The 27205-nt window shown below is 43.2% G+C and overlaps 1 protein-coding gene across 4 annotated transcripts in view; it reads right to left on the reverse strand.

Moving 5' to 3' along the window:
• Positions 1-3076: 3076 nt before the first annotated feature.
• Positions 3077-27205, reverse strand: part of ARHGEF6 (Rac/Cdc42 guanine nucleotide exchange factor 6) — a 111191-nt gene continuing 87062 nt past the window's right edge. For 3 of the 4 annotated variants that reach the window (XM_057538403.1, XM_057538402.1, XM_057538401.1), the window contains exons 9-21: positions 25746-25884; positions 22939-22998; positions 20817-20963; positions 18021-18107; positions 17135-17213; positions 15962-16107; positions 14768-14905; positions 13189-13209; positions 11913-12006; positions 10687-10776; positions 8381-8480; positions 6621-6675; positions 3077-5495 (exon numbers count right to left, since the gene is read on the reverse strand). In XM_057538403.1, the coding sequence (XP_057394386.1) occupies positions 5355-5495; positions 6621-6675; positions 8381-8480; positions 10687-10776; positions 11913-12006; positions 13189-13209; positions 14768-14905; positions 15962-16107; positions 17135-17213; positions 18021-18107; positions 20817-20963; positions 22939-22998; positions 25746-25884 (1297 nt within the window). In that variant the 3' untranslated portion in view covers positions 3077-5354. The remainder of the gene's footprint in view (positions 5496-6620; positions 6676-8380; positions 8481-10686; positions 10777-11912; positions 12007-13188; positions 13210-14767; positions 14906-15961; positions 16108-17134; positions 17214-18020; positions 18108-20816; positions 20964-22938; positions 22999-25745; positions 25885-27205) is intronic. The other variant, XM_057538400.1, reaches the window with a different exon arrangement.

Below are 27205 nucleotides of genomic sequence, written 5' to 3' on the forward strand. Positions count from 1 at the left end.
CATGCCACAGAGCAACTAAGCCCACGTGCCACAACTACTGAGCCTGCGCTCTAGAGCCCGCGAGCCACAACTACTGAGCCCGCATGCCGCAACTACTGAGCCCACGTGCCACAACTACTGAAGCCTGTGCACTCTAGGGCCCATGCTCTGCAACAAGAGAAGCCACTGCAATGAGAAGCCCGCACACCTCAAAGAAGAGTAGCCCCCGCTCACCGCAACTAGAGAAAGCCCGTGCACAGCAACAAAGACCCAACGCAGCCAATAAATAAATAAATAAATAAATAAAAATTCAGGATACCCAGTTATATTTGGATTTCAGGTAAACATTGAAAAACTTAGTATAAATATATCCCATGCAATATTTGGGACATGATCTATACCAAAACATTATTTGATGTACAGCTGAAACTCCGACGTAACTGAGCATCTTGTATTTTATCTGGCAACCCTAATTCATACAAACATACACACTACATACATATAAATGTACACATATACATGCAGAGATACATATGTACATGCATTTTAGAAATCAGGAGTTCACATAGATACTTGAGCTGACTCTAAATGGAAAGGAATGAATTTGCTTGATGGACAGGGATGGGAAAGGGATTCTAGGCAGGGCAAATGGCATATTATGGGACTTAAGAGAAATTCAAGGAGATCCAACTTTACTGAGTGTGGTGGGGAGTAGCAAGAGATCAAATTTTTAAACAGGTGAATGACATAGATCTTTTAGATAATCATTCTACTGGCACCAAAGAGGCCAGACTATTGGCACCAAAGAGGCTAGACTACAAGAGGCAAAGAGATGCATTAGTCCGAGGGAGAGATGATAAGCATCAAAAATAGGCAACGGAGGATGGGGAGAAGTTCAGGGGTTACAACAGAGTTAAAAATGGTAAGACTTGATGACTAGATGTATAAAGGGTTAATGTATAAATTTATACAGGGTTGAGGGAGAGGAAGGAATAAAGGACAATACTTGTTTTTCCGGTTCAGGCAACTAAGTGGCCAGGGGTGCTATGTACTGGGATAGGAAACATTGGAAGAGCAGATCTATGACTACAAATGAGGAGTACAGTTTGGGACATGCTGAGTTTGAGGTGCTGTAGGACATCCAAGCTGAGATGTCCACAAGGTAGCTGCATCCACGGGTCTGGACCTCAGGAGAAAAGGTCAGGATAGAAAAATATGGACCAGGGAGTCATCTACACTTTGATGAATAAAGTTATAGGAATAGACAAGGTTGTCCAGGAAGAGGCTATAGAAAGGAAGAGAAGAGGCAAAGAGCGTCAAGGATCAGCAACATTCAGGGAACAGGCAGGAGGCAGATCCAGCGAAGGAGACTTTGGGGTGGTCAGAAAGGTTGAATGAACGCCAGGAAAGCTGGGATCATGAAAGCCCAGGAAGGAGAGATTTATCAAGGAGGCAAGGGTCAGAAACTGCAGAGAGGTCAAGATGGGTATTGAAAAGCGTTCCCTGGATTTGTCAATAAGAGCTCATCAGTGACTTCAGGAGAGTAGATGGCCGAGGTAGAAGCTGACTTGGCAAGTATCAAGTGCAGAGGAGGAGATGCAGTAACAAGAGCATGGATTCGAGAGGCAGACAGACCAGGGTTTCAAATCCCTGCTCCACACATACTAGCATATTGTTCAAACACTGTACCTTTGTTCACTTGTAAGATGGGGATAACAATAGTGAATACCTCATAGGGTTGTTGCAAGGGTTACAGGAGCTTAACTATGTAAAAGAGTGCAGAGCCTAGCACATGGGGGGTGCCATGTTACAGCTATTGCTTCGGCTTCCTACACTGAGGCGATCTCAAGCAGAAAGGTAATATCAGGTGCCTATAAAATTGATGGCTACAGGGGCTTCCCTGGTGGCGCAGTGGTTAAGAATCCGCCTGCCAATGCAGGGGACACGGGTTTGAGCCCTGGTCCGGGAAGATCCCACATGCCACGGAGCAACTAAGCCCGTGAGCCACAACTACTGAGCCTGTGCTCTAGAGCCCGTGAGCCACAACTACTGAGCCTGTGTGCCACAACTACTGAAGCCCTCATGCCTAGAGCCCGCACTCCACAACAAGAGAAGCCACTGCAATGAGAAGCCCGCGCCCCGCAATGAAGAGTAGCCCCCTGCTCGCCACAAATAGAGAAAGCCCACACGCAGCAACAAAGACCCAATGCAGCCAAAAAAACAAAAAACAAAACAAAAAAAAACAGACGGCTACAGAAGTGGAAGTCAGGGGGCTTCCACTGACTATGGCTTCAAGGTCATAACACGGTAGCTGTGATCCAAATCCAGTTTCAGAAGATGCTGCTGCCACTACAGTCTGTCACCCATAGGTAGTACAGAAGCCACGAACATATCCTTGGAACCTCCTGCCAGCCAACAAGCCCTAGGAAGATAGCCTCTGCCTAACTGAAGCCTTTCAAGCATTGCACAAAGGCATCTCATTGGCAGAAGTGAAAATGTATCAGAACCCACACTGTATCGGAACCCTAGCTGCAAGGGAGTCTGGGCTAGGTGCTTTTTTAGCCTTGGGGTTGCGGGTGGGGGGAGGAATGGATGCTGAGTAGCAACAGATAATATCCAGTGCATCTATCTTGAGGGGGGAGCAAATATTTTCATCCTGACCGCTGACACCAGCATTCCACCTGTGGGCAAAATAGAGCAAAATTGACAAAATCCTGCAAAATATAAAGAGGGATGGAAACAAGACTAAAGATCAAGGGATAAGCTTGAACAAGAAAGTGAATATCTCTTTCTCTTATATTGGAAGGAAAATGGTGAGAAGAGGTACAGACAGTTTATAGGTTGTGGGCAGGAGGAGAGGGGTGGAGAAGTTACAGAAGATTCTCTCTCAAGAGATGTATTATCTTTTTAAAGTGGGGAACAAATATCATCTGCCCTGAGTGAAAAAGGTAGAAGGTGGTTCAGGGGCCTGATGAGCATGGATAGCTAATGAGGGAAACAGAAGAGGAAGCTGACACAGCATGAGAAATCTTTCTGCACACCAGCTAGCAAAAAAAAAAAAAAAAAAGAAAAAGAAAATGAAGAAGAAACACAGGACTTATTTTATAAAGCATTGTTATTCTTATTTATTGAAAATGTCCATTTTAAAAGTCTTCAAAATAAAAACAAGTTAGAAAATTTCAGCTGTGTAAGAAGGGACATGACAGAAGAGGAACTGAAAGGCCTCGAAGGGCAGCGGTATGACTACAGAGTAACAGGGACCCATTTATAGAGTACACAACTATGGAGACACTGCCGTCAGGTTACCATGGCTTCATTTCCCATATGGGATTATTGAGTGTGAGCGTGGACACCACTCTGCACAAGCTACGTTACCCAGAGTACTCAGGGCCTCTCATCAGAAGGGCCACATCCCCAAAACATGCATATGGACACGTCGCTTTAAAATAAAGACCTTTCAATATTTTAAGCAATCCTATATACCTTATCAACTAAAGTACTTTGTATTCACAAAAATGTTTCCTATGGATATAGTTTGCACATTTATTGCAAGCCATTGACTAACCACAGACAGGGCAGATGCTGTGATCTGTGCTGCTGTTATTGTTGTTTTCCATTTGGAGATGAAGGACGGCATCTCTAAACTGTTGGGCTAAAAACAGAACAACAGCCATTCCTAGCAATCTTGTTCGGTCTTCAGCTTCCAAAGACAGCTGTGTGTGGTTGGCTGAGATTGATCTGCGGGAACAGTCCATTTCCCGTGGATGGTGTAATTTCTGCTGTGCAGCAAGCAGTCAACAGCCCCGTACCATGTAGCTATGGGAATTGAGACCCACCCTGTACTAGAAAGGAAAAGGGCTTAACAAGCTGGGGAGTTCAAGCTTCAAGTTTGGTTCCTAAACAACATTCGCAAAACCCACATTTATAGGCACCCATCAAATGTATCTGGGAGACAACTTTGATCAGTCCACTGGTCCTTGGCCTCTCTTTCCAGCGATCTCCTCCACCTGGCCAAACTTCCCGTCTTTGGGACAGACAGGGGCAGGTTGCACTGCTCTGTCCTACAGCCCCAGGCCAACTTTCAACTGTGCTGAATTTGGATGTGTGTTGCCCTCTTGTGACCCTCTTCTAAACCTGGTTTATCACAGTTCTAATTTCTCAGATACTTACAAAGGCGAGGGTTTGATTCAACGAGCAACTTGAGTAAACCAGTTCCAAATAATCAGCTTCACTAGTAACCAGCACACAGCTACTAGAGGGGCCCTTTCTTTCCGGCTATACAAACTGGACCAACAGCACATTTCTGCAAATAATGCTTAGAGTCCTACTCGAAGAGGCCGATGACTATTTACAGCTTCTCACAGCATATATGGGAGAGCAATCAAGGGAATTAAAGCTGTCTGCTAGGGCACAACATCTCCTCAAGTGTAGACTGAAGGATGAGAAGTCGCAATTTGAATATGTGATGGAGAAAAAAGTAACTGCTCACAGTCTATATTTTTAAAAAGCAAAGCACACACATACCAGTTGACACACCACTTGGTATGCTTGGCTAAAAGCACTGGGGAAATAGAAAACTTACACACAAGGCAGAAGCTTAGGGACAAAACCTATCATGCACTGGCAAGAGATGGGCAACTCTGCTACTGAAGGGGAGGACTGTCCAGTGCAATTTGCTAATGGATTTGGTGTTGGCATGGGTGACCAGAGCTTCTGTCCCACAGAGTTAAAATGTAAACCAACACGAAAGGAGGGAGGGCACTACAGTTTTCTTGGTCTTCTAGACAAAATAGGGTAGTCATTAAAAAAAGTGTGCATTGAGGACGGCCCAGGGAAGGGCAGCTGGATCACTGGGCAAACGTGTCAGCCTTTCACCCTACGCCAGTCAGAGTTCCAGAAGTGTCGCCTTCAGTAAATCACGTACTGAGGGGCTGCCAGGCACAGGAAAGCACTGGGGGGAAAGTCAAGTTCACATTTAATAAGCCATGGCGGGCCACTTTGGGACAGCAGCCAGCCCAAAAAGAGTGACCCAAGATAATGGCTGGTAAAGAGGCACTATGAATTGAAAGCCATCTGAAGACCATGTAAGTCATTTGCCTACATGAGCTTCCCTTTGCTTACTGAATGGAAAAGACTCTGGGGAGACATTCACCCCCTCTTGCTTTGACCTCTGTCAAAAAAAATAAACAACCAACCAATAACCAAACAACAACAAACACTGAACCAAACACACACACAGGGAGAGAGAAAGAGAGAGAGAGAGAGAGACTAAGATACAAAATAAAAACCAGAGAAGTGAGCAAACTGAGTCAGATCACTCAGCTGGACATTTCCCGATGCCCTGCGGGCACCCTCTGCCAGCCGCACTGTGATGGTTATGGGAGAATGGAGGTCTTGCTACTGGACTCGGCCCGAATACACTCATCAGTTTGCTTCAACAGCCTCCGGACCAACTTTTCTAGGTCCCTTCTTGATTTCAACTCTTCCTCCAGGCACTGCTTCATTCTTTTATTCTCCTATGATGGGAAAAGGTTGGTTGGTTACCAGACAAAGGGACGCCACCTCAGGGCTCCTCCTGCCCAGTCTCTTGGCAGCCTTCACCACTGACAACACTTTCCTGCCTCAAGCGCCTCTCCCTCAGCTTCTAAGACAAGGCAGCCTCTTGATTGTTCTACTTCTCGCTGACCATCCCTTGAAATACAATACAAGCATTCTCTAGGGCTCTGGCCCTGGCCCTCTTCTAATTCAACACACTTTTCACTTAGTGTCTCTTCTCTTTCAACTCAAATAACTACATAGGGGCCTCCCCAGCCTCTCTGGTACTGACCTCATCTCAGCTCATGAGCACCAGGTCCACAGTCCCCAATGCCAACATAGATGTGTTACAAGCACCTTGGACTCATTATGTCCTAAAGTGAACTCATTATCTCCCCCACCACCCAAACTTCTCTTCCTCCTGTGGCTCTTGATTTCCGCGAAGGGCACCACCATATCAAAGTAGATACCCAGGTGAAAAGACTCATCTTCCATCCCTGGCTCTTTCTTAATCCCCACATCATGGCGCCATTTTCCAAAGGCTCTAACTCTGTGATGTGCCTTCCTTTACATCTGTGTCCCTCCTCCGCAGCTCAGGACTTTATCATGTCTCACCCTGAGTTTTATAATAACCTCCTAAGTGGTCTTCCAGCCTCTGGTCTCTCTCCCTTCAATCCATCCTTAACCCTGTCACCAGGTACAGTCACTCCTCAAACCCAAGGAAGAGTGTCCTTCATGGAGCACTGGATCAGATCTGCAGAGGAGCCCACAAATCATGATTTATGGTTCTGTTTACGCTTACATGCTCATGAATGACTTATCTTTTCTTAAATTCTGTTTGCAAAAGTCAGGGACCATGGAAGTTGTAACTAAGTTTGTGATCCTATTGTAAATCCCTAAATAGGTATAGAAGCAAGCCTCGGAAATTGAAACCCAAGGCCACGTGGTAAAATCAACAAAACCCACCTGGATGACACAAGGGAACTAAGAATTCCCACCTCACCACCTTGTTCCTGGCCTTCTCCTGAGGGCATATACCAGTGCACAGCAGGGAAGAGGGAGCAGGCCCGTTAGGACCTGAGAAAACGACTTTCGAATTTCATTACCTGTTTCAGCTCTTTGACCTCATCCTTCAAGGCATAAACAGTATCGACAAGGCTCCTAGGACACAAAGATAAAGTTGATAGATTAATAGATGGCACTGAAGTATTGTTAAGTGATACTTAAGAAGAAAAGCAGCTTTCTAGAAATACAGATCCTGAAAAGCGGTGGCCTTTCTGGTGGATAGGAAGAGATACTGCTATGAATGGTCCTTGTGTTTCTCATTTTTATGGGCTAACAACCGGCATCACACAAGCTCTTTCTAACACCGTGTCACCGCACATTTTCTATACTTCCCTCCTCCTCTGCTGCTCGCTTCCCAGCTTAGGCAAGTCCAAAAAAAAAATAAAACAGACTAGTGTATTGTACACCTGTAACTTATATAATATAGTACATCAACTCTACTTCAATTTTTTAAAAATAAATAAAAATAAAAGTCAAGAAAAAAAAGAGACTAGGGCTCCTCATAAGGTTTTGATTTCTCTCTCAGGGGCAGGAAGGACCATCACCTGACATATTGTAATGAGAGGTGTCACCAGGCCCTGCCTATCCCACACTATCTGTGCTATGGCATTGCCCTTCTCACCTATCTGACCCTACACCATCGTACATGACACAAACACAAAGTCAGGGGCATTATTTCTAAAAGATTCCATATATTCCAAAAAAGGATAAAGTGCCTTGGCAGAACTGTGGAAGAGTCACTTCCTCTCTGGCTCTCTCCCTGGACAAGGACATTGGAGATCTGGGCTCCAGTTCTGACCCTATGACTTACCAGGCCTCTAACCTTAGGTAACCAGTTTTCTTCTCATCCTCTCTTGGTCTTATTTTCTTCACATACAAAATGGGGATAATACCACATTCCCTGAAAACCTCATAAAGTCATTGTAGGGGTTAATATAGCTATAATAATAGTAATTATAACGATCATCATTTATTGAGTAATTATCATGTGCTAGCCTTTGTACTTCTTATTCCATTTAACCTCACAAAAACCCTGAAAGTATTACTATCATACCCATTTTACAGATGAGGAAACGGAGGCACAGAGAGGTGACGGAACTTGCTCCAGGTCACACGGCTAACAAGTACCAGAATCTGGAGTTGAACCAGGGCTGTTATTCTCTTGAGCCCAAGTGCTTTACCATTTGGTCGTATCACTTCATACACCAGATGGAAAAATACATTGACGATGCCAAGCACTGTGAAACACGCTGTCCTATGCAAATTTAGGCCTGACTTCAGAAATGACTCAAGTATAAACAAGTACTTAACCTGATTTTCCCCCGTTAGGTCACCCTCACTACTGTGCAAAGCTAGGTCAGGGACATAATTTCCCTGAATCTCAGTTTCCTCATCTGTAACAGTGGTGAAAGTAACGTTTATCTCCCAGGATTGCGGTAGGAGTTTAAATGAGGTCAAGTATGTGAAAGTCCAGTGCCTGAGTCAATAAATGTGAGAGGCATCCCTCTGGGCAAGGGAATTGGTGCTATGGCCTTCCCAATGCCTCCAAAACCCATGTGGAGTGGTATTCTTGCATGCCCTGAAGTCCCATCCTGACCTCTTCTGCCTCTCCTTCCCCCTTCCCTTTGTTGGGGGGCAGCACCCCCGAGGCTCCCAACTGCACAGTCAGCCAAGAGGGCCACATTCTCAGATGAGGAGGGACTGTCCTTCCGTGCAGGCTTGGCCAAAGCCACGTTGCCCTGCCAGAACTTTCTTTCCAGCCCCCAGAAAAATCAGAAAAGGTTTAGCCCACTCTACGCACTTTTCTTCAATGATGGTCTGGCCGTTGCTTCTGGTTTCTTCAATGATGAGTTTCTCTTCCTCGGGGAGTAAGACTTGAGGAACGGAATCCTTGCGAGCACCTACAGACAAGGGCGGCAAGAGGTGAGGGAGGGAGTTTACTAGGGGAGACTATTTGTTGGGGCTTAGTTCCTTTCTACTGTTGTTTTTGAGGGGTCTTTGTTGACGGCATCTGGCTACCTGGCACCCCGAGAATAGTCATCCAACATTTGCTGACGAAATCCTCCTGACATGAGAAATTCGAAATGGCCAAATACACTGATTCAATCCTGGGGGCGGGGGGCACATTTTGTATTCAGAAACACAATGTGAAAAGGCCACTGTGAGAACTGTCCTCAACTAGGACCCCATCCTTTCCTGTTTTGCCTCTTCCGGAGCAAAGAGCTGGCCAGTGACCATTCCTCCCTGTACATCTCTGGGGAATGGCACGCCACACCCTGTGGGTTTTGTATTTGAGTAAAGATCATGCAGAACGTAGCACTGCACTGGGACGCAGCATGCTTAAAGGGCCAGAAGCATCATTCACTCCCACTTGTTCTCTTCACCGTCCTACAGGGTGAAGCAGGGTCAGTGAAGACCACTTTGATGGAGGGTAGAGGGGGCGTTGGGGAGATAATCACAACAGCAGCAAAGATGCAGGCGTCCTCACTGCTCTCTGCTCACCATCTCCAGGCTCTGGGATGGAAGAGGTGACAGAGCAGCCATGGGACCTGACCAGACAGCTCTCCTGCACCTGCAACCTCCCCTTCCCTTCTGGATCCTTCTCTCAGAGCCACTGGCTTCCTCTCTTCTAAGCCAAGTTCCTTCAAGTTGTGAACACTCAGTGCCTTCACTCAACCTCCATCCCTTTCCCGAGGTGGATGTGTCTCTGCCTTCCTCGGGGGCCCAGTACTTCGTAGGTGCTTAATAAGTGCATAGCAGACTGGCCGACTAACCAACTGACTGGATGCAGCGAGAAACAATAGCGGCCGCTTCTAGGGGTGCAGGACTTCTGGCTGGAGAGGGATGGAGGGTATCGGTCACCAGGATGCGAAAACGTTTACCACGTGCCAAGCACTATGCTAGACACTTTCCACACATAAAAGGGAGGCCAGGGAGGACGGGGGGAAATGAGACTCTTGAGTCCAGAATGCCTGCCCGCACCTCTGAGCAAATCTCCCGTTCTATCAGTGTGAGGACAGAAGGCAGCAGGAGGTGAGGTCAGATTTCCTATGAGGGCTGCTGCTTCTGGCGTCTCCTTGCCCCCCTCTCTTTCCTAGTTTTTGCGATAAAAACTGCTCTCACTTTCTTTTCCTGACTCCTCGAACCTTGTTATCAGGGCTGGGCATGCCCAAAGCCAGAGGCAGGTTTGGTCTGAGAAGCAGAAGGTGTGACAGTCCCCCCTTCAGAGTCAAGTGTGTCAACTTCCACATAGAATGCTTTCCCCATGACGACCTGAGAGACATGTTACTTTGGAAGCATCGGTCAGGGCAGTCCACTGAGGAAGCCCTGCCCACGCTCAAGCCAGGGCTCAGTGGCTGTCCAGATGGAACATTATGGAGAGCTTATCTCTTACACAGATGCAAGACCCTCACCCCAGGTATCCTGAATGTCTATAATAATGAAAGGCCAAGGACATAAGCGATGTGACCTGGCTTTTCTAAAAGCACAGGGATGAATCAGAAAGTATTATCTCGCTTTCAGTTTGTAGCCTGAAAGTTGGTGGGGGAAATACCCTCACCTAATGGCTCCCTGATAAATTGTAGACATTCTCAACAGGGCCTGCTAAGCAGCTACATTTCCAGATTTTCAGAGCAACTCTGAAACTTGAGTTTGGTGAAGCTCTGTTTGCTTAAATATGCAGCTGATCAAAGATAGTATTTTGACTTCCTTTCCAAATCTGCCTATAAGAAGAGATTAGCATCAGTTCACAGACACAGGAACTCTCTGGGCTCTTTAATTCCTAACTAGTGTTGGTGAAGGTATCTGCGTACTTCAAAGGAGAGTGACTTTAAAAAAAAATTTTATTTTCATTTCTATCACCTCCAACTTTTTTACTCTTGCATCTCTCTTTGTCTCTGGGTGAAAAGAAACAGTGGGTAAACAAACCGCTTGGTAGCTAAAACCAGCTTATCTGAAAGATGCAGCCCTGTGCCCGCCCCCCTGCTGCAAGTCACCTGCTTTACACACCCTGCAGCCCGTCTGGGTTGCTTTTCTCTTTTTCTAAGCGGCGGTGAGCAGTAGCAAAGAAACATCGCTCATTAGAGAAAGTGGTTTGGGGGAACCTACTCGAGCCGTGGCCTTGTTGAAAGCTGGCACTGGTACAGTAGGCTTCGATCACTTTCAGAATCTGAGCGTCCTCTTCCAGAGCAGCCGTACCTGTCAAGTGTAATGAATCGTGACTCCTCAGGGAGATACATGCCTCTGGACCCCCGAAATGATGCAGTGCGCTCGGGTGCTAGGCACTGGCTTCTCTGACCAATGGTCTCAATGAAAGGCAGGAGACAAAGCTGACCGGCTGGCCTGGTGGAGGGGAGTGGCGCTGTCCCCAAGGAGCTCTGGGGTGAGCACCAGTGACTTCAGCACCGAGAGTGGCCTGCTCCGGAAGCCACCCGGAGTTCGAAATTGGAGGGTCCTGTCAGTGTCTCAGAGGCTACAAGGCCAGCACTGGGCTTGGCGCTGGCCTCAGTTCTCATCCCATACACCACACCCTTCCTCTCCATCAAATTTCAAGGCTCACTTTCTCTAGGAAGCTTTCCACCATTAATCCCACCCATTTTTTTCCCCAACCAGCCAGCCTAGTCACTGATTCTCCCTCTCATTCCCCCAACCCCCTCCAACTCATCCTAGAAATGACTGTTAACATGCTGATGTGCACATCCAGGGGTGAGGTGAGGGGTAGGGGAAGCAGAAGCTAGAGTCCAGCAAAGATTTATCCAGACTGTATTTCGGACTGATACACACAGCTCTGTCACCCCTTTGTGATACATCACTTACTCCTTCATGTGTGTCCCAGAGCACCTCGTTCCCAGAGAGGCAAATGTGTACATATCGATTGGCTGACCGACTTTGCAGCCGGCCTCTAAACCCAGCCCTGTTTCTATATGCCAGCAGGCTGCTTCCTTGACTAACTGAGAACATCACTGAACATTAAGATTCCAGAGGATCTCAGGTTTCGGGCCTATTTAGTCGATCTCAGTAAAGGCAAATATCTCAGGTGTCAGAAACTAAGAGGGAAGAAAAAAATGTATCCATAGCAAATGGGTCCCTTTAGTGGTTCTAAACCAGGTAGATCCAAATATTCAACATGAAAACTATATAGATGGTTTGTCTGCCTAAGACGACATGAAAAGCAGCGGGAGACAGCTTATTCCAAAATCTGAGAGGTGGCGGCCAAGCCTTCCCATGCATTTTTCTTCATGTCACAGGTGATGCTGAGAACACACTGCTTGAATCCTCTTCTTTCAAAAAATTCCTCATCCATAACCGACTTTCTAAAAGCACGGAACACGTACTTTTGCGGATGACATATTCCTCCTCCGATGGCTTTCTTTCGGTCTTTCTTTTGTGAAGAAACTTCTTCATCGTTTTGGGGCTTTTACCAGATTCCTGTAAGGATAGAGGTTTCTTTATGAATTAAAAATTTCCCCAAAAAACAAATTAGAAAAGCAAATGAAATTAAATAGAATGGCTCTCTCTTATTTTTGACAGTCTCACTTAGGAGGGTATCAAGATTTAATACTATACACAATAAAAATGGCTCCAATAAACTCTAAAAGGTTAAATAAAACCGAGGCAATGCTATTATCCTCTCAATTGCCATAGAGATGGGAATAAGAATGGTGTGGGCCTACTGCAGATACGGCTGCTTCTCTGGGAGGCCAAATGCCTTTAGGGTACCATCTGCAGAGAAAGTAATGGATGGCAATCCTAGAGAAATAACAGTATTCCTAACTTGGTTTATATTCCCCACTGATACAGCTTCAAGGGAATGAAATAACAATTGTAACTATTAATGGGGTATAGACCGCTTTTTGAAGAGCTTCAAAACTATTTAAATAAATTCTCCTTAGCGACAGTCCCACAAAGAAGAATATCAATTTCCATTTGTGAGACAGGAAAATTAAGGCAGAGAGACTAAGTAAATTCCCTGTAGTCAGAGAGAAGAGCCAAATGAAGGATTTCCTGATAAATAATTTGGGGTTAGGCATAACGTACCTACAGCAAGCTTAAACGTACATCTATAAAGTCATATTTTTAATTAGTAGATAAAAGAGAGATGAATTATTGGATTTGCCTTTGCCATATGAATAACCAGCAGGTCTAAAAAAGTGCTCATTAAGTACCTGAGTAAACAGCGATCATCTTATTCCAATCTCCCATGCAATGTATATACAGGATGCATGGATAACAATTACTACCTTAAAAATAACTGCAACAAAGAATTTAATTTCTTCCACTTAGCCTCAGTGATCCACTTAGACTTGAAAACAGACAGACATGAAAAACTCACATGTGACAAAAATAACAGGAAAAATAGAAACAGCATACAAAAAAACCCCACGGAAAACAGACATCTTAGAGGCATTATAAGATGACATTTTCGTACATATTTCACAAGAGCCTACTTTTTTAAAGAAAGTACTTACATGTCAGAATTGTATCTTCATATTTTAGCCACCAATTGTAACAAGGGACAAAACAAGCATAAAGGAAAGCTTCATTCATCAAAGGTTACAGCACAGCATTATATGATGTCACTGTACGCCAAAGATATCGTTCTACCCTTACCTTTAAGATATAAGACATCCTCTAAAGTGAATATGTAAAGAAAGAGAAGATGAGCGTGAGAGGTCGATGGTTATAATGACCAAATCCATTTATCAATAATTCTAAAACAACATTTGAAATGTTAGTGTTATCATAAATTACACAGAGAGAATATCATCATGTTTCCCACATTAGTTTCAGATGCAATATCATCATGCAAAAGCCCAAGGAATACAGTTCTGTGCAGAAAAACAAATGCTGAAAATAACTGAAATACACATCTCCCAGCAGAAACAAAGTGATCATGCCTTAGTTTTAATGGATTAGTTCTGTGAAGAATTAAGTCAACTTTACCCTTCAAAGCTCACCTTAATTTGAACTTAGTAACTGACAATTACAAAATATCCATCATTAAAAATGGGGCTTAGGTAACTATGAAGTGGCACTCCTGGTTTAGGTAATCAGAGGAGAAAATTGGATGACTGCAGGAATCACCCGGTCAATTTCCAAAGCCAACCTGTGGGGCTGTTTCCTGGCCAAATTCTGAATAGAGGTACATAATAAAGATTCAGCTCAAGGATTATTTCTCCTATCATGTCAGGTTGAAAGGATCAAAAAATCCTCCTATATCCAAATATTGTCCTACTTTTACTGCACTAAGAATTGGAGGCAACAATTAAGTGAAACAATTAAGTGAAGCATGGTGTTTTAAATCAAAAACTCAAAATTGAGCTAAGTCTGCGTCACTCATCAAAACACACATTTGACACAAAAATATATGCTGCCTTTGCACCATAATTCTAACACGCGTCTCATAATTGTCACAGGCTTAAATCTTCACTCGGTAAGACCTATTTAAAGAATAGTTACTAATAAATGAGGATCTTTTCCGAAAGCTGAAATGATGAGAAACTTGTTAGGGTAAAAAAAAAACCACCGTTTGGATGGAAAAGGTAACACTCCGCACAGTTACAGAAGATAGTGACTGACATTTCCTGACTACCGCTTCTAGACAAAAAAAAAAAAGAAAACCTTGAAATCTGCATTCTACCCAAATATCAGATGTCCTCTAGGGTTGTCGCTTAAAAGCCTCTTTTTAAAAGACACTCCTTTCATTAAATTCTTTTTCTCTTTCCAACTGCAGCAAATAATTCAGACTTTCATAGTTCAGACCCATGGCTTGGTCCCACAAGACTTTTACTGATTTGGTTTAAGAGATCAAAATGATTCAAAATGCAGAATTGGGACTGCTTGGTGAGCAATTCAATGGTAATGAGGTGGTATTTGTTTGAGATGTGTGTACATCATGACCTGTTTATAGAATTATCATATAATCATAAAGGCAAGCCAGAGGCACTCCAGGGGGAGACCTGGGAAACTCAGGCAGTGCACAGAAACCTTGTGGATATTCAAGAAATATGTGTAGATGGACAATGCGGAAATGGAAAATTAATTTAAAAAAATCACTGAGTCTGGCAATTCAAGATTGACTGACGTGTATCACCTATCATCAATTCTAGCACATTCCCACAGAACTCTTTGTAATAAGCTACGAAATCAGCTTGTCAGAAGCATTTTATACCATATGTAGCAAAATTACCTCTTTATAACCTAGCGCTGCTGATGGTCTAAGTGGAGGCGCAGGTCGCAGACAACTTAAGCTCCACGGTTTTATAATTTGAGGAGGCTCCAAGGGTCCTCGGGGCTGTCCGGTAGAGCTAAAAGACTGGGAAAATGTCTGATGAGATGCTGGCAATCTGCCATCTGAACCCGATCCTTGGGCCACACACTGAGAGAACAACAATAGCTTCGTTGCATCCGCAAAGGCAGCCCCAGAAAGGAAAAGATGGGAAAACAAGTCTCCAATTGGAGAACTGGCGTTTTCCAGTCAAGACTCTGGGGTCCCTAAGGAACAGCACAAAACTCACTCCACATCCCATGATCCTGCCTTCCCTCTGTCCTGGAATTTCACTCAAGTCAGGTGTTTTCTCCCCTCTAAGGGAGGAAAGTGGAGTAACAGTCAACATTTAATGAGTTTGGTCATGTGTGTGGCACTCAATTAGGCACTTAAATAGGTTATTTCCCGAGAAAACCTTAAGACAAACGTTAGCAAAGTGAAGTAACCAGCCAGCAATTGGCAAAGCCAAGATTTGAACCCAGATCGGGTGCCAAAAGCCCTTGTTCTTTCCACCACACACTGTGCTCAAAACTGGAATTTGGGCATCACAGGTTTGAGTGTTAACAGACAACACAGCACATCTTCAATACTCGGCAAGTACAGTAAAATCTCATCAATTCAAATTCCGTGAACTCTAAATTTATGATAAAATGGAAGGAGACGACGCTCAAAGTTCACCCTTAAAGGTTATTGAGGGAACGTGATGCATAAATGAGACTGCGTGGAGACGTTCAAGTACTTACGAAGGTAAACTCTTTCCTTTGACTTAGCACATTATTAACATGAACATAATGGTTGCTGATTAAAATAAATGCCGTTTATCATTAAAACATCTTAGCAGGACTTCTGGCTAGAAGAACTTTGCTAGCAGTTAGTTGGAGTACCTTAATACTGTCAAACAAAGCTGCACACCTCTTAAGTCAAACTCCGTTCATTGGGATGGGTCTCCCTCCATAACAAGAAACCAGAATTAGTGAGGTTTGACTGTACTTCAAACCCTATAAATACAGACTATCCAAAGGCTAAGGGCATGCTCACCACTTCTTGTAAGTCCTCAGCAGGCAGGATTTGACAAGAGACTCAATGATCCCTGGACAGGACAGACGGACTACTTACGGAATGAGCGCTACAAGATGACGACGATGTTTTGGATAACGAACTGCAAGAGGCGGGTCCTCTGATCAGCCTGTACAGATGCTCTAGCCAGTCCTGGAAGTCCTGGTTGTTGCCGCAGTGGACCACAATTCTCTCTACCATGTTACCTGCATCACCCAATTAGGAGCATTTGGAAACAGAAGGCAAGGAGGAGCTTGAGCTTGCCTCATTCATAAACACACTTCATTGCAGCTAGGACTTGGGTGTCTATTTTCAGGCATTTTCATACCTATGAGCTAACCCTGTTGAAACTTGTCTATCAGGAACAGATAAGCTCTGATGATAAAGACAAGACATAAATGCCCATATCGGATTTATAAAACCATCCTGGATTTCTACTGCTTACAGAATCTTGGAAGGAGTATAAAACTTCACTCTAAACAAACTCACAATCCAAAAATGTAAGCACAGGGTCCAGCCAGTTCATAGTCTAAAATGAGAATATTGTATTGCTTTACCCAATATCAAAGATGAAGCAAGATCCAACTAAGACTGGTTCCAATCTCTGGGCCAACACCAAATCTCGGGCTCCCTATTGGGAAAGAAGGGGGTAAAGCCTGCGGCCAGCATCCCAGTGTTAGCCATCGTGTCGTGTCAGTGCAAAAAGTGCAGCCATCAGGTGGATATCACACAGGTTTGGCAAAAGGGACAAGAGGCCAAAGTGTCACGGAGCATTATGGAGGTGTGGCATTTTGCTCAATTTGTGAACAAAGTTTCATGGCTTTTCAGCACTTTTTAAAAAGATGCCCGAATCTTGCTAATTCATAGGCTGGTGATAAAATGGCTGATAAAAGTCCACATCTTTGGCTCCTCTGCCACCAGGGAACAGATGACAGAAGAGAGAGAAAATTACATTTACATCGGTCCATTTTGTTATTTCTTAGCTCTAACAAGTAGCTCTTATGAAAGAGAAGACTGAAACCAATGGCGAAGCCGAGGCTTTTGAATGACCAGGAGGTTTCCCTGCTATCGCTGTAGCCTAATTAAGCCAGAAAATGGAATATGCTTTGCCATGCCCATGTAAAACTTGCTCATGGACTATAGAACAGAAAATAATAGCACTTATTTATTTAAACCCCATTGCATTTCAAAAAGAATTTGAAGTAGCTACATGAAGAAGAGAAAATTACCTACCAGTGATTTCAAGTGTGTAGTCATTCCCTTCAATTTCATCTAATCTAGTCACCACCATTCCTGCTATTGGTATTTTTCCCTACCAGAAAAAGAACATCCCCATTAATTCTGTGGTTATACATGTCTCTGCTTATTTATTAGATTTTCTGACCCTCTGAGGAATCACTGGTGAATTATGGAGAGACATATTTCTTTGGTCTGTCAATAGATAATATGTTTCCCGACTTTAAATTTTAATCAGACAAGAAAGCAAGGGGAAAATGTGGGTTGTGTTTTGCCAACACACCCTAAACCATAAGGTCAGGATTTAATCACAGTTTACTTTTCTAACGCATTTTCCTGAGAATCAGAAAACAAAGTAGAAACTCGAATTTCATGAAAATTAGTAATTGCTAGGCCAAGATAGGATAGGCAACAGTAAATTATAATACTCCGCGTTTTGGGAGCAGACTAAAGGAAGTTGAATTTCCTAAGGAGCTGAATGACTTCCAGCTCAGAAACTTTAGTCACGTGATGTGACTGTAATAAGACAACCATAGGGGCAAGTCTCAACTTTATATTTTCTCAGCAATAATGATATGATATGGGCCTGGAAAATGCTGTTGCTAATTCATCTAGTTGCAGACTTCAATTTCTATTTACACATTCATAACCTAGCTTATAACCAGAGCAGTGGACATTCAGGATAAACTCATTATGCTAACACATACGCCTCTGAGAGAAGGAACATCTGCTCTTATAAACTGTTTAATTACATGAAGGGTCAGACAGAACATTCTGTCTTTTCTGGCTGGAGCTTTTAATGCCGGAGTGGAAATATTGCATCTGGATGGAAACCTGTTTTCATTACGGGTCTTGCTATTTGCTTTATATGAAATCTACTAACCTGATAGATAAAGCCACTCATCCGAGGACTTGCAGATAACATTATCAAGACACTTGAAAATAACATGAGGTACCGCTCTTCTTTTTCCTGAAGTGGAAGGAAAAAGATTAAATGAAAAATATAAATTGCACATTTTGTTTATTAAGAATTTCTGGAATCATTTTTGTAACATAGATCTTATATAAGGCAATGAAACACAGTGATTTTTTTTAAAAAAGGATACCCAACTTAAAAGTACAAAACGCATTTAATTTTACTTTGAAAATGGATATAGGCCCCCAGTTTATCTGTGTCCTTCCTATACATAAGAGTTAAATACAAACAACCATGCTTGTTTCCCAAGCATGTAAGCCTGAAAAGTCACGCAGTTAATGCCTTCCTGCCCAAGTTGCAACCAGAGCACAATGTAAGTCTCAATGTTCCCAAAGTGGAAATGATTTTACTTTGAAAAGTGGCCCAATAAAGGGGTTTTCAGGTGATAGGAAATTTATTATGCCCTAACATGTATGGTAAACTCTTCCTAAAATTACCGTTAATCAATGACTACACAATAATTATTATACCCATATAAAACAAAGAAGGAAACACTTTTTAAAATGGCACTAAAGGAAATTTTACACACGAAGGCTCCTCTGAACCCCTTAAACAGATATGCAATGAGTAGATGCCAAAGATTGCGCTGGGCTCGCGCGTCCAGCCGTCTTAGCTACAATTATCCTCATGTCTGGCTCCGTCTCCTTTCTCCCGCTTGACAAGAGCAAGCTTTCAAGGCTAATTTTTCTAACAAGTGTTCTGCGTTCTCTCACATCTTTCTCTTGCTTGGTCTCATCTCCTGCTCTTGCTTCCAGCTGCCTCTCCTGTCTAACTGGCTTCTTCTGCTGCCTTTAGCATATGCACATCTCTTGTCCGTTTCATAAGCGTTCACTTGCCCCTGTGGCCCCTTAGACATAACACCCTATTTCTTGACATTTTATTGCCAAATTACTTGCTGCCTTCGTTTTCTCCCCATTGATCCCTCTCTAACTGCACCTCTGCTGCTCTCTCAAAGTCTTCAATCACTGCCTTCTAGAGAAATCCAATGGCTTCTTCCCGGTCTCCATACTCTTTGACCTCTGACCCTTCTACAGCACTCAGCAGGCTGACCATTTTCAAATGCTCCTCCTAGAATTTCCATGACACACCACACTCCCCTGATTCTCCTCTATCTTCTGCTTTGTCTTTGTTTCTTTTTTTAATCTTTTGGCCTCGTCGCGCAGCATGTGGGATCTTAGTTCCCCGACCAGGGATCGAACCGCAGCCTCCTGCACTGGAAGCGTGCAGTCTTAACCACTGGACTGCCAGGGAAGTCCCTGCTTTGTCTTCTTTTTCCGGCACTGATTCGTCCTTGCTTTACCCAAGAGGTTTATCCCAAAGGTATGAAAGACTGTTAGAGTCACTGCATTAACCTTCCCCAGGGTATCTGCATTTTAAATGAGATTGCTTTTTTTTCCAATTTTTTAATTGAAGTATAGTTGATTTACAATGTTGCAAGTGTACAGCAAAGTGATTCAGATACATATTCTTTTGCAGATTCTTTTCATTTTAGGTTATTACAAGATATTGAATATAGTTCCCTGTGCTATATAGTAGGTTCTTGTTGTTTATCTATTTTATGTATAGTAGTTTGAATCTGTTAATCCCAAACTCCTAATTTATCCCTCCCCGCTTTCTCCTTTGGTAACCACATTAACCCACAGTAATGAATCTCTGACAGAGACCTGTCAGGGAGTAGAGGAAGATGTCTGGGGAGGGAGAAGACGATTGTAATACCCCATAAATCACACCAGGTGATGTAATCAACCTTCTTCCCCTACCCCGCTCCCTTCCTAAAAGACATAATCCATCTTCAGGCTTCCGTGCTTCTCTCTGGATATTTACTTCCCAAGAAGGCACATCTGTCAGGGGCATGCCAGAGAACCTCTGCCTCTAACTCTGACCTCCTACCCACATTTCTATACTGTTTCAACAGCTGCCTACAAGTCATCTCCTCCTGGATACCCACCATCACTTGAAAGTTACCAGGTCTGCAGTGACATCCGTCATCTCCGCTAGCCTCTGGCTCACCACTTCCTATAGGCTTTCCCTTCTAAACAGGTCTCATATTTGCCCCTTAAGTTTCATTCTCTCTGCCACCACCTTCCTGGGGGGGGTACTTACCACTTTCCAACCCAGCTGGCCTGTCTCTAGCCTCATCCCCTCCAGTTTAGCTGACATATACAGCTGCCAGGTTGTCAGAAACACCCCTTTCGTTTCACCCCTGTTTCTCTACTACTCAGGCCTCGCATGGTTTCCTGCTGCGTCCAGCTGAACTATCCTTGCCTGACATCCGAGGTTCTTCACAAGGCCACATTCCTGCTCTCTCCTGAGATAAGAATGACCTCTCTCTTACAAAATCTTCCCCCTCTCTCTTCACGGCCCCCTCCTCAAGTCCTATCTGCATACAGTCTTTTCTTGGTCTCTCCCTTCTCTGAACTTCTATGGAATCTATTGTAGGGATGGCATGATGTGGCATTGACTATTTTGGTTGGTTTTTTAGTTGCAGCTTGGGTTTTAATCTGTCTCCAATGAGTTCTTTGAAGGCAGAGATCATGGCTGTCCCTGGTGATGGGACCCTGCTTGGTGCTGTGGGCTGGGCAAAGAACAGGTGCTCAGTTTCTGATGCAAAAAGTTTGCGCATTTGACCTTGATGGAAGAAGAAATAAAGGAAGAAATATACAAAAGACGGAAGAAAGGGTGTTGAGATTTGAAACCTCTTACCTCACATGTTCCATACTGCACCATTACTTGTGACATAAAGATCACATTTCCCAAGGTTTTAATATCCTCCCCTTCCCATGCCTGAATAGGTTCCGAAAGTATCTGCAACTCCAGCTGTTTTCTCTTTCTGAGATCTTGGCACTGCCCCTACAGAACCAAAGCAGAACATACTGAAATAGGAATTCTTCTGAAACAGACCTAAAACAAGGCTAAAGTAAGAAGTGGCTCTTGTCTATCAGATTTCCGCTGAGTCCCTATTCCTCATCACGAGTCCCATCACCAGGTCCGTTCGGGACAGACGGAAAGATCCACTACCTTAAATCTCTAGCCTTCAGCCCCTAAACATTTTGTAAGGAAGAGCCACTTCTCATTTTGCAAAACATCAAGATAAAGTGGTAGAAGGGGGTTGCCTCTCCCTCCCCACAAGGAGTAAGGGAAGACAAGTAGCAGAATCACATCCAGCAGGACCAGTAGGCTCAGATCTGGTGCTTGATGTCCCTGCTCGCTCCAGCTCCTCTCCATCTTGTCTACCTTTGCATAAATCGTGCTTTGTTACAAAGCAATTTTATTTTTCTAACTCAGTTTCCAACCAAGTGACATCTTAATTTACAAAATGACTCCAGGAGTTATCGAAAAAGAGAAAAAGTAAACTCCTTATGCCACAGTGAATCAAACTGATCTTATAATGAAACATACGCACTGCCCTATACTTTGTTTTGGGACCAGTAGTAGATTGCTATGAAAAAGTACTAAGTTAATTTTTATCCCTAAAAGGATTGGAAAAAGAGATACAACTGAATTTCACAAATACAAACTGGAAATACAAGCCAAGAAATAATATGTGGGGTATGACTACTATGTATTTGTATACAGTATATACTATGTACATATATATCTCACTGCTTCAGAAAATGTGAGGTTATCTTAAAATAATTTAACAGTATTCACTCCAAATCGAATATGAAAATAAGCATATGGTTAGTTATGTTCCTGTTTCCAAATGACTATCATAGTGTTTTGGGGCGTGTTTTCTATAAAATCTCTGCTGCCCCTTTTAGGTAAATGGAAACTTGAGGAAATAAATTCATTGTACACATATTTTTGAGGCCTAGAATGGGAATAAGTATACTATAAGCACCAAAGCAAGTTTTACAACATGTAAAATGATTAGAATGAAATATCATTTTTCAAATGAGACATTTTATATTCAGTTTACATAGGAAAAAAGAGAAGGGACACAAATAATTATAAATGCCATGGGTCTCAGCGGGCTGTTCCATTAGGCTGAACCATGTCAAACTGCCAATATTCCACCATTTTTTACCTACAACAGCAATTTTAACCTGATACCTTACACTCTGGTCTTCAACTTGCTGTTTAACTGTGGACACGTCAGGTACAGATCTTTTGACAGCAATAAAAACGAGGTGATGGTGAATGTTGCATCACAACCTTACAGCAAGAATCAATAACTGAGCGGTGATCCCCATCACTTGGAGTACTACAGAAATGTCTAAAATTAAGCTCGACTTAATCAATCACCCCAAATAACGTTTTCTTTCCTCCTAAAATGCCACCAAGCAGTTTTACATCAGTGGGTTCAAGAGGACATTAAGCCATTGTGCTCGAGATTCAAGATAAAAGGTAACTTTGATAGCACTCTATATACAGCAATTGTATTTTAGTCGGGTTTCTTTTTCCTTTTAGATTTGATGAAGGATTTCTTTTTCATATGCAAAGAATAGACTCACACCTTTCGGCCTAAGTAGATGAATCCGGTATTGATGCCAATCAGTGAAGGACGAGTTGCACAGACATAAGGTGAGTAACACGGGGGTGAAGACAAAGAGACAAAAGGAAACCCCCCACCTACACAGCCATGCTTAATGTGGCAGAGACTTCAAATGTGAGTGCTTTACACCCTCAGCCTGGCAACCTTTCACAGGTAAGCATGATGTTTGGAAAACAACATTAAATGAAACAATCACTGCGATACGGTCACTAGAGCTTATTGTTTCCACTCTAGAGACCTTTGCAGAAGGAAAGAAACATTACACACAAGTCACTCTTTTAGGAACAAAGCATACAAAATGGAGAATTATAATTTTAGAGCATCACCTACCATGAGAGTTTTGAATGCTATGATTGCTTTCAGAATATCCTGGTGATCTGGATGCGTATCCTATTAAAGGAATACATTTTAAAACAATATTAAAGGAGAACAGAGCAGTGATTGCAGGGGTTAGGGGTGGGAGGAGGGTGTGGCTGCAAAGAGATCCAAAGAGGACATTTTGAGGGATGATGGAATGATCATGATCAGAACAATGATCAGGATGATTGTTCTGTATCGAGACATTAGTGGTGGCAACTCGAATCTATACACATGTTAAAAGTCATAGACCTGTACCCCAAAAGAAAAAAGTCAGTTTTACCATATGCTAACTTGAAGATTAAAAAATCAAACAGCATTTGAGCATTTGGAATCTCAGCACCTCTAATGGTTAGGTGATGAAGAAATTAAGATGGCTGGGAACACATATATTTGGTAACAACATACTAGGTACAGTTATCGAGGCAAGAGCTCCCATTTGCCTTTTTGCTGTTATATCGTGGATAATAAATAATAATTATGTGGGGGGGCATCATTAGGTCATGTTGTTAGTAAATGACAAGAGATAGGGAATTGTAGAAACAAAGTGGTGGTTAGAGAGAAATCAATCCAATCTCATTTCCTACACCGCCTCCATTTTCTTTCAGCAGACTCAACATGGCAGACGGGAAAACATTCCAGGTCTCATACCATGTGCTCCGTCTTAAGCAAGCTGATTATATTTGGTCTGCAATTCCACGGTACTCACAACCCTGAAAAGTGAACAGGTTCAAAAATGGCTTTGAGGAATCCACATCTGCGTAACTGTTTATGAAGGGAAAGTAGGGCTCCTTGCGGGAGATGCCCAGCTAACCTCTGGAATTCAGCTGCAGTAACAGGAAGACAAAATCTGCTGTTCAATCAGCTTTGGGTGATAAAATACAGAGCTGAGTAGACCAAGGGTCTGACCCAAGCCAAGAACAGCATTGCTTATGAAAAGAAAGGTTGTACTCCTTTATAAATGTATCCTTCTGCAAATCGGTTGATCATTGAGGAGTTCAAGTTCTACTCTGCCATGAGCCAGCAGCCATACTCAATGATCAGAAAGCTGGATAAAGTGTCTCACCAGATGGTGAACTTGTACTCAGTGTACGTATTATCTGATGGTGGGAAACGAAAGGCAGCCAAAGGCAGGTGACCACCAGCACGTGGAGCAGGATGGAAACGGGCTCTGAGACAAGAAGGGCCAAGACAGAGGATCCAGGCAGTAGGAGCTCCTGGGATTTTATTTCCTCAAATGAAGTGTCTATTTGCACTTCAGCACTGAGCAGTTACAGAAACCGGGGCCACTCGTTTCTGGATTTTTGTGATAAACAAGGAGGGGCAAACCTCAAACGGTTCAGTGAACAGGTTTAGCTTTTGGAAAGCCATCCAGAGGTCAACACCGTCCTGGGCCCTAACTGAAATTTCATTCCGGCAGGCCAAAGAACTTGAGAACGTGCTTTCGCTCAGAGTACACGCTTTCAATCCTTACAAATGCTGACAAGACCGGCAGCGTGCAACCTTTTTCTTTAAAGATAATCAAACCCTTTCAAACCTCAAAACCTTTCCCCAGACACAGGAAGAACAAGTAGGGTAAATGCAGCTTCACCCCTCGGGCCCTCCTCATCCGCCCCCATCCCCTATGCTCCATCACACAAGAATGGCTCAAGAAGCTACCCCTGCTGATTGGCTTTTAATAAAGAGGATTTGGGCTCTTGAGGCAAAAATATTCAATTCTCAGGCCTCATTGCAAATCTGAATATTTAGAAAAGGTGATAGCTATGCTACAGCTGTTGCAAGTAAACTGTACATTTATAAACAAAAATGTGAGGGGGCTTTGATGGAGATGTATGGCTGCATAAAGAGAGAAACTGAGAGTGGACCCATTTATTCATCTTTAAAGAAATACCAGAATCTTCCATTGTAATCCAGAGTCAGAAAGCTGAATGACCACAGTGCTCTAGGGATAAACATTCCTGTCTATAATGAAAAATGTTCTGTACATTTTCTGATGCTGTTTTGCTTTGTTTAGCTCCCACAAGAAAGCTGGTTCATATATCAGAGCAACAGAAGATTTCTTGGTGGAAGATTTCTCTGTAGAACTCTACAGATGAGAGGGCAGAAGAAAACCTAAGTCAACCAGTGAGCAGAGACTTGAGGAAGCAACAGGACGGGGGCTGAGAGAAGAGAGGGGAGGGAGAATGATCATGAATATTTAATAGTAAAGTATGGGTATCTTTCAGTTATTAGATGAATAAGTCCTGGGGATCTAATGTACAGCATGGTGACTATAGTTGATAATACTGTATTGTATACTTCAAAGTTGCTTAAAAAAAAAAAAGAAAAGAAAAGATCTTGAAAGTTCTCAGTAAAAAAAAAAGGTAGGTATGTGAGGTGGTGGATGTATTAATTAACGTGACTGTGCTCATGATTTTACAATGTATGTGTATATTAAATCATCACGTTGTACACCTTTAAAAAAATCACGTTGTACAACGTAAATATATACAATTTTTATTGGCCAATCATACCTCAATAAAGCTGGAAAAAATAAGTAAAAATAAGTTTAAAAAAGTCTTCAGAGGGGGAAAAAAAAAAGAATGTCCCCTTCTTATTTTGCTGCATAAAGAGGAAAACTAAAAGCCTGGGAAGAGGGAAGACTGGATCAAGTAAATTTTGGAACCCAGGTTTTTTCTGAACTCCTCAGTAAGGCTAGTTTGGAGGTGGTACTGGCTGCTTCCTCCAGAGCAGAGGCTCACTCTTTGTACAGGAGCTTAAAATAGCTCGCCTTCCCTTACCTCCATATGCCGTTCCAACTCTTGCAAGAGAGTAACATACTTTTCCAGTCGCATGAAAGGTTTGCTGAGACTTGTTGTTAAAATGAGGATACCTGGGCTAGATGCACCTTGACTTTCCATAAATCGTTCCAGATCATCACTGGCAAAAGAACGAATATAGTTTTGTTACTGCTTAATATTCCATGTAAAGAGTTACCATCTGAACATGATTTTCCTGCATTTCACAGCATAGAAAACCAAATAAATTTTGTATCACCAACACAAATGCTGCCCAACGCACTTCAACTCAATTCAACCAGCATGGCGCACAGCACTGGGCTACAGCAGTGAACCAGGCACTTATGATCCTTGGCTTTATTTTCTCATCCAACAATTATTTATTGAGCATCTACTAAGTGACAGGCTCTGTTCTCTGTTGGGAATACAGCCGTGAAGAAAACCAAAACCCCTGCCCTTAAGAAGCCTGCACCCAGAGGCATGGGGCATACAATCTATCATACGACCTCAACGTCAGGTTTGAAAAAATCTTGTCTTAGTCACTGCAAACATTCTAGTTATTGGCTGATGAGATGCCAAGGGGAGTAACTCACCAAGTGCTCCCTATCACTGGGACACCCACTTGTAATGTGCCAGAATCAAGTCCTAAATTCAGATAGCAGCATGTTTGCATGACTAATCACTTAGCCTAGGATCTGAAAGCAGTGCAGCAGCCTACCCAAATAACTCAGCTTTAAAAAAAAAAAAAAAGACTGTAGGGAATTCCCTGGCGGTCCAGTGGTTGGGACTCTGAGCTTTCACTGCCGTGGGCCCGGGTTCAATCCCTGGTAGGGGAACTAAGATCTCACAAGCCGCGAGGTGTGGCCAAAAAAAAAAGACTGTATTAATATCTTAGGAACCATGTTGTGCAAATGTCTAAGTATAAGCCTCGGTTTTCTCTGCCCTTCAGCACCCCCTGGATTGTCTCCTTTCCACCAATAGGATACTGAGTCCTGGGGCTGCAAGATCATTTTAGTTTATATTTCTGCAAAATAGAATTAAAGAAGGAAACCTGCTTTATCTCTTGACCCCTCCCCCTCCTTGCTCACCCATGCATATCTAATCCGTCACAAGCCTTCTTGTGCCTGTTTATTCCTTTCCATTCCCACTGCCACTGACTCGGCTCAGGTCTTCATCTCTCCGGTCTGGTTCACTGCAATAGTCCAATGGACCCCCCAGCTTCCAGGCTTTCTGGCTTCTGAACCACCCTGCAAACCACCACTTTACTCCTGTTGCTTTCCTACTCAGGAACCTCCAACTGCCTGCAAGATCAAGTCTTAACTTTTTGGATTCCTACTGGCCCCACCAATCTCCTCATCCCTCTCCAAGAGGAACCCTCTACTACCAAATGACCTACTTATTCTCCTAGAATACATCTTCGACAGCGGTTCCCAACTGTGGCATGTTGCAAAAAGTTGTGCTGT

This window comes from Balaenoptera acutorostrata, chromosome X, assembly GCF_949987535.1.
Source record: "Balaenoptera acutorostrata chromosome X, mBalAcu1.1, whole genome shotgun sequence".
Taxonomy (NCBI): domain Eukaryota; kingdom Metazoa; phylum Chordata; class Mammalia; order Artiodactyla; family Balaenopteridae; genus Balaenoptera; species Balaenoptera acutorostrata.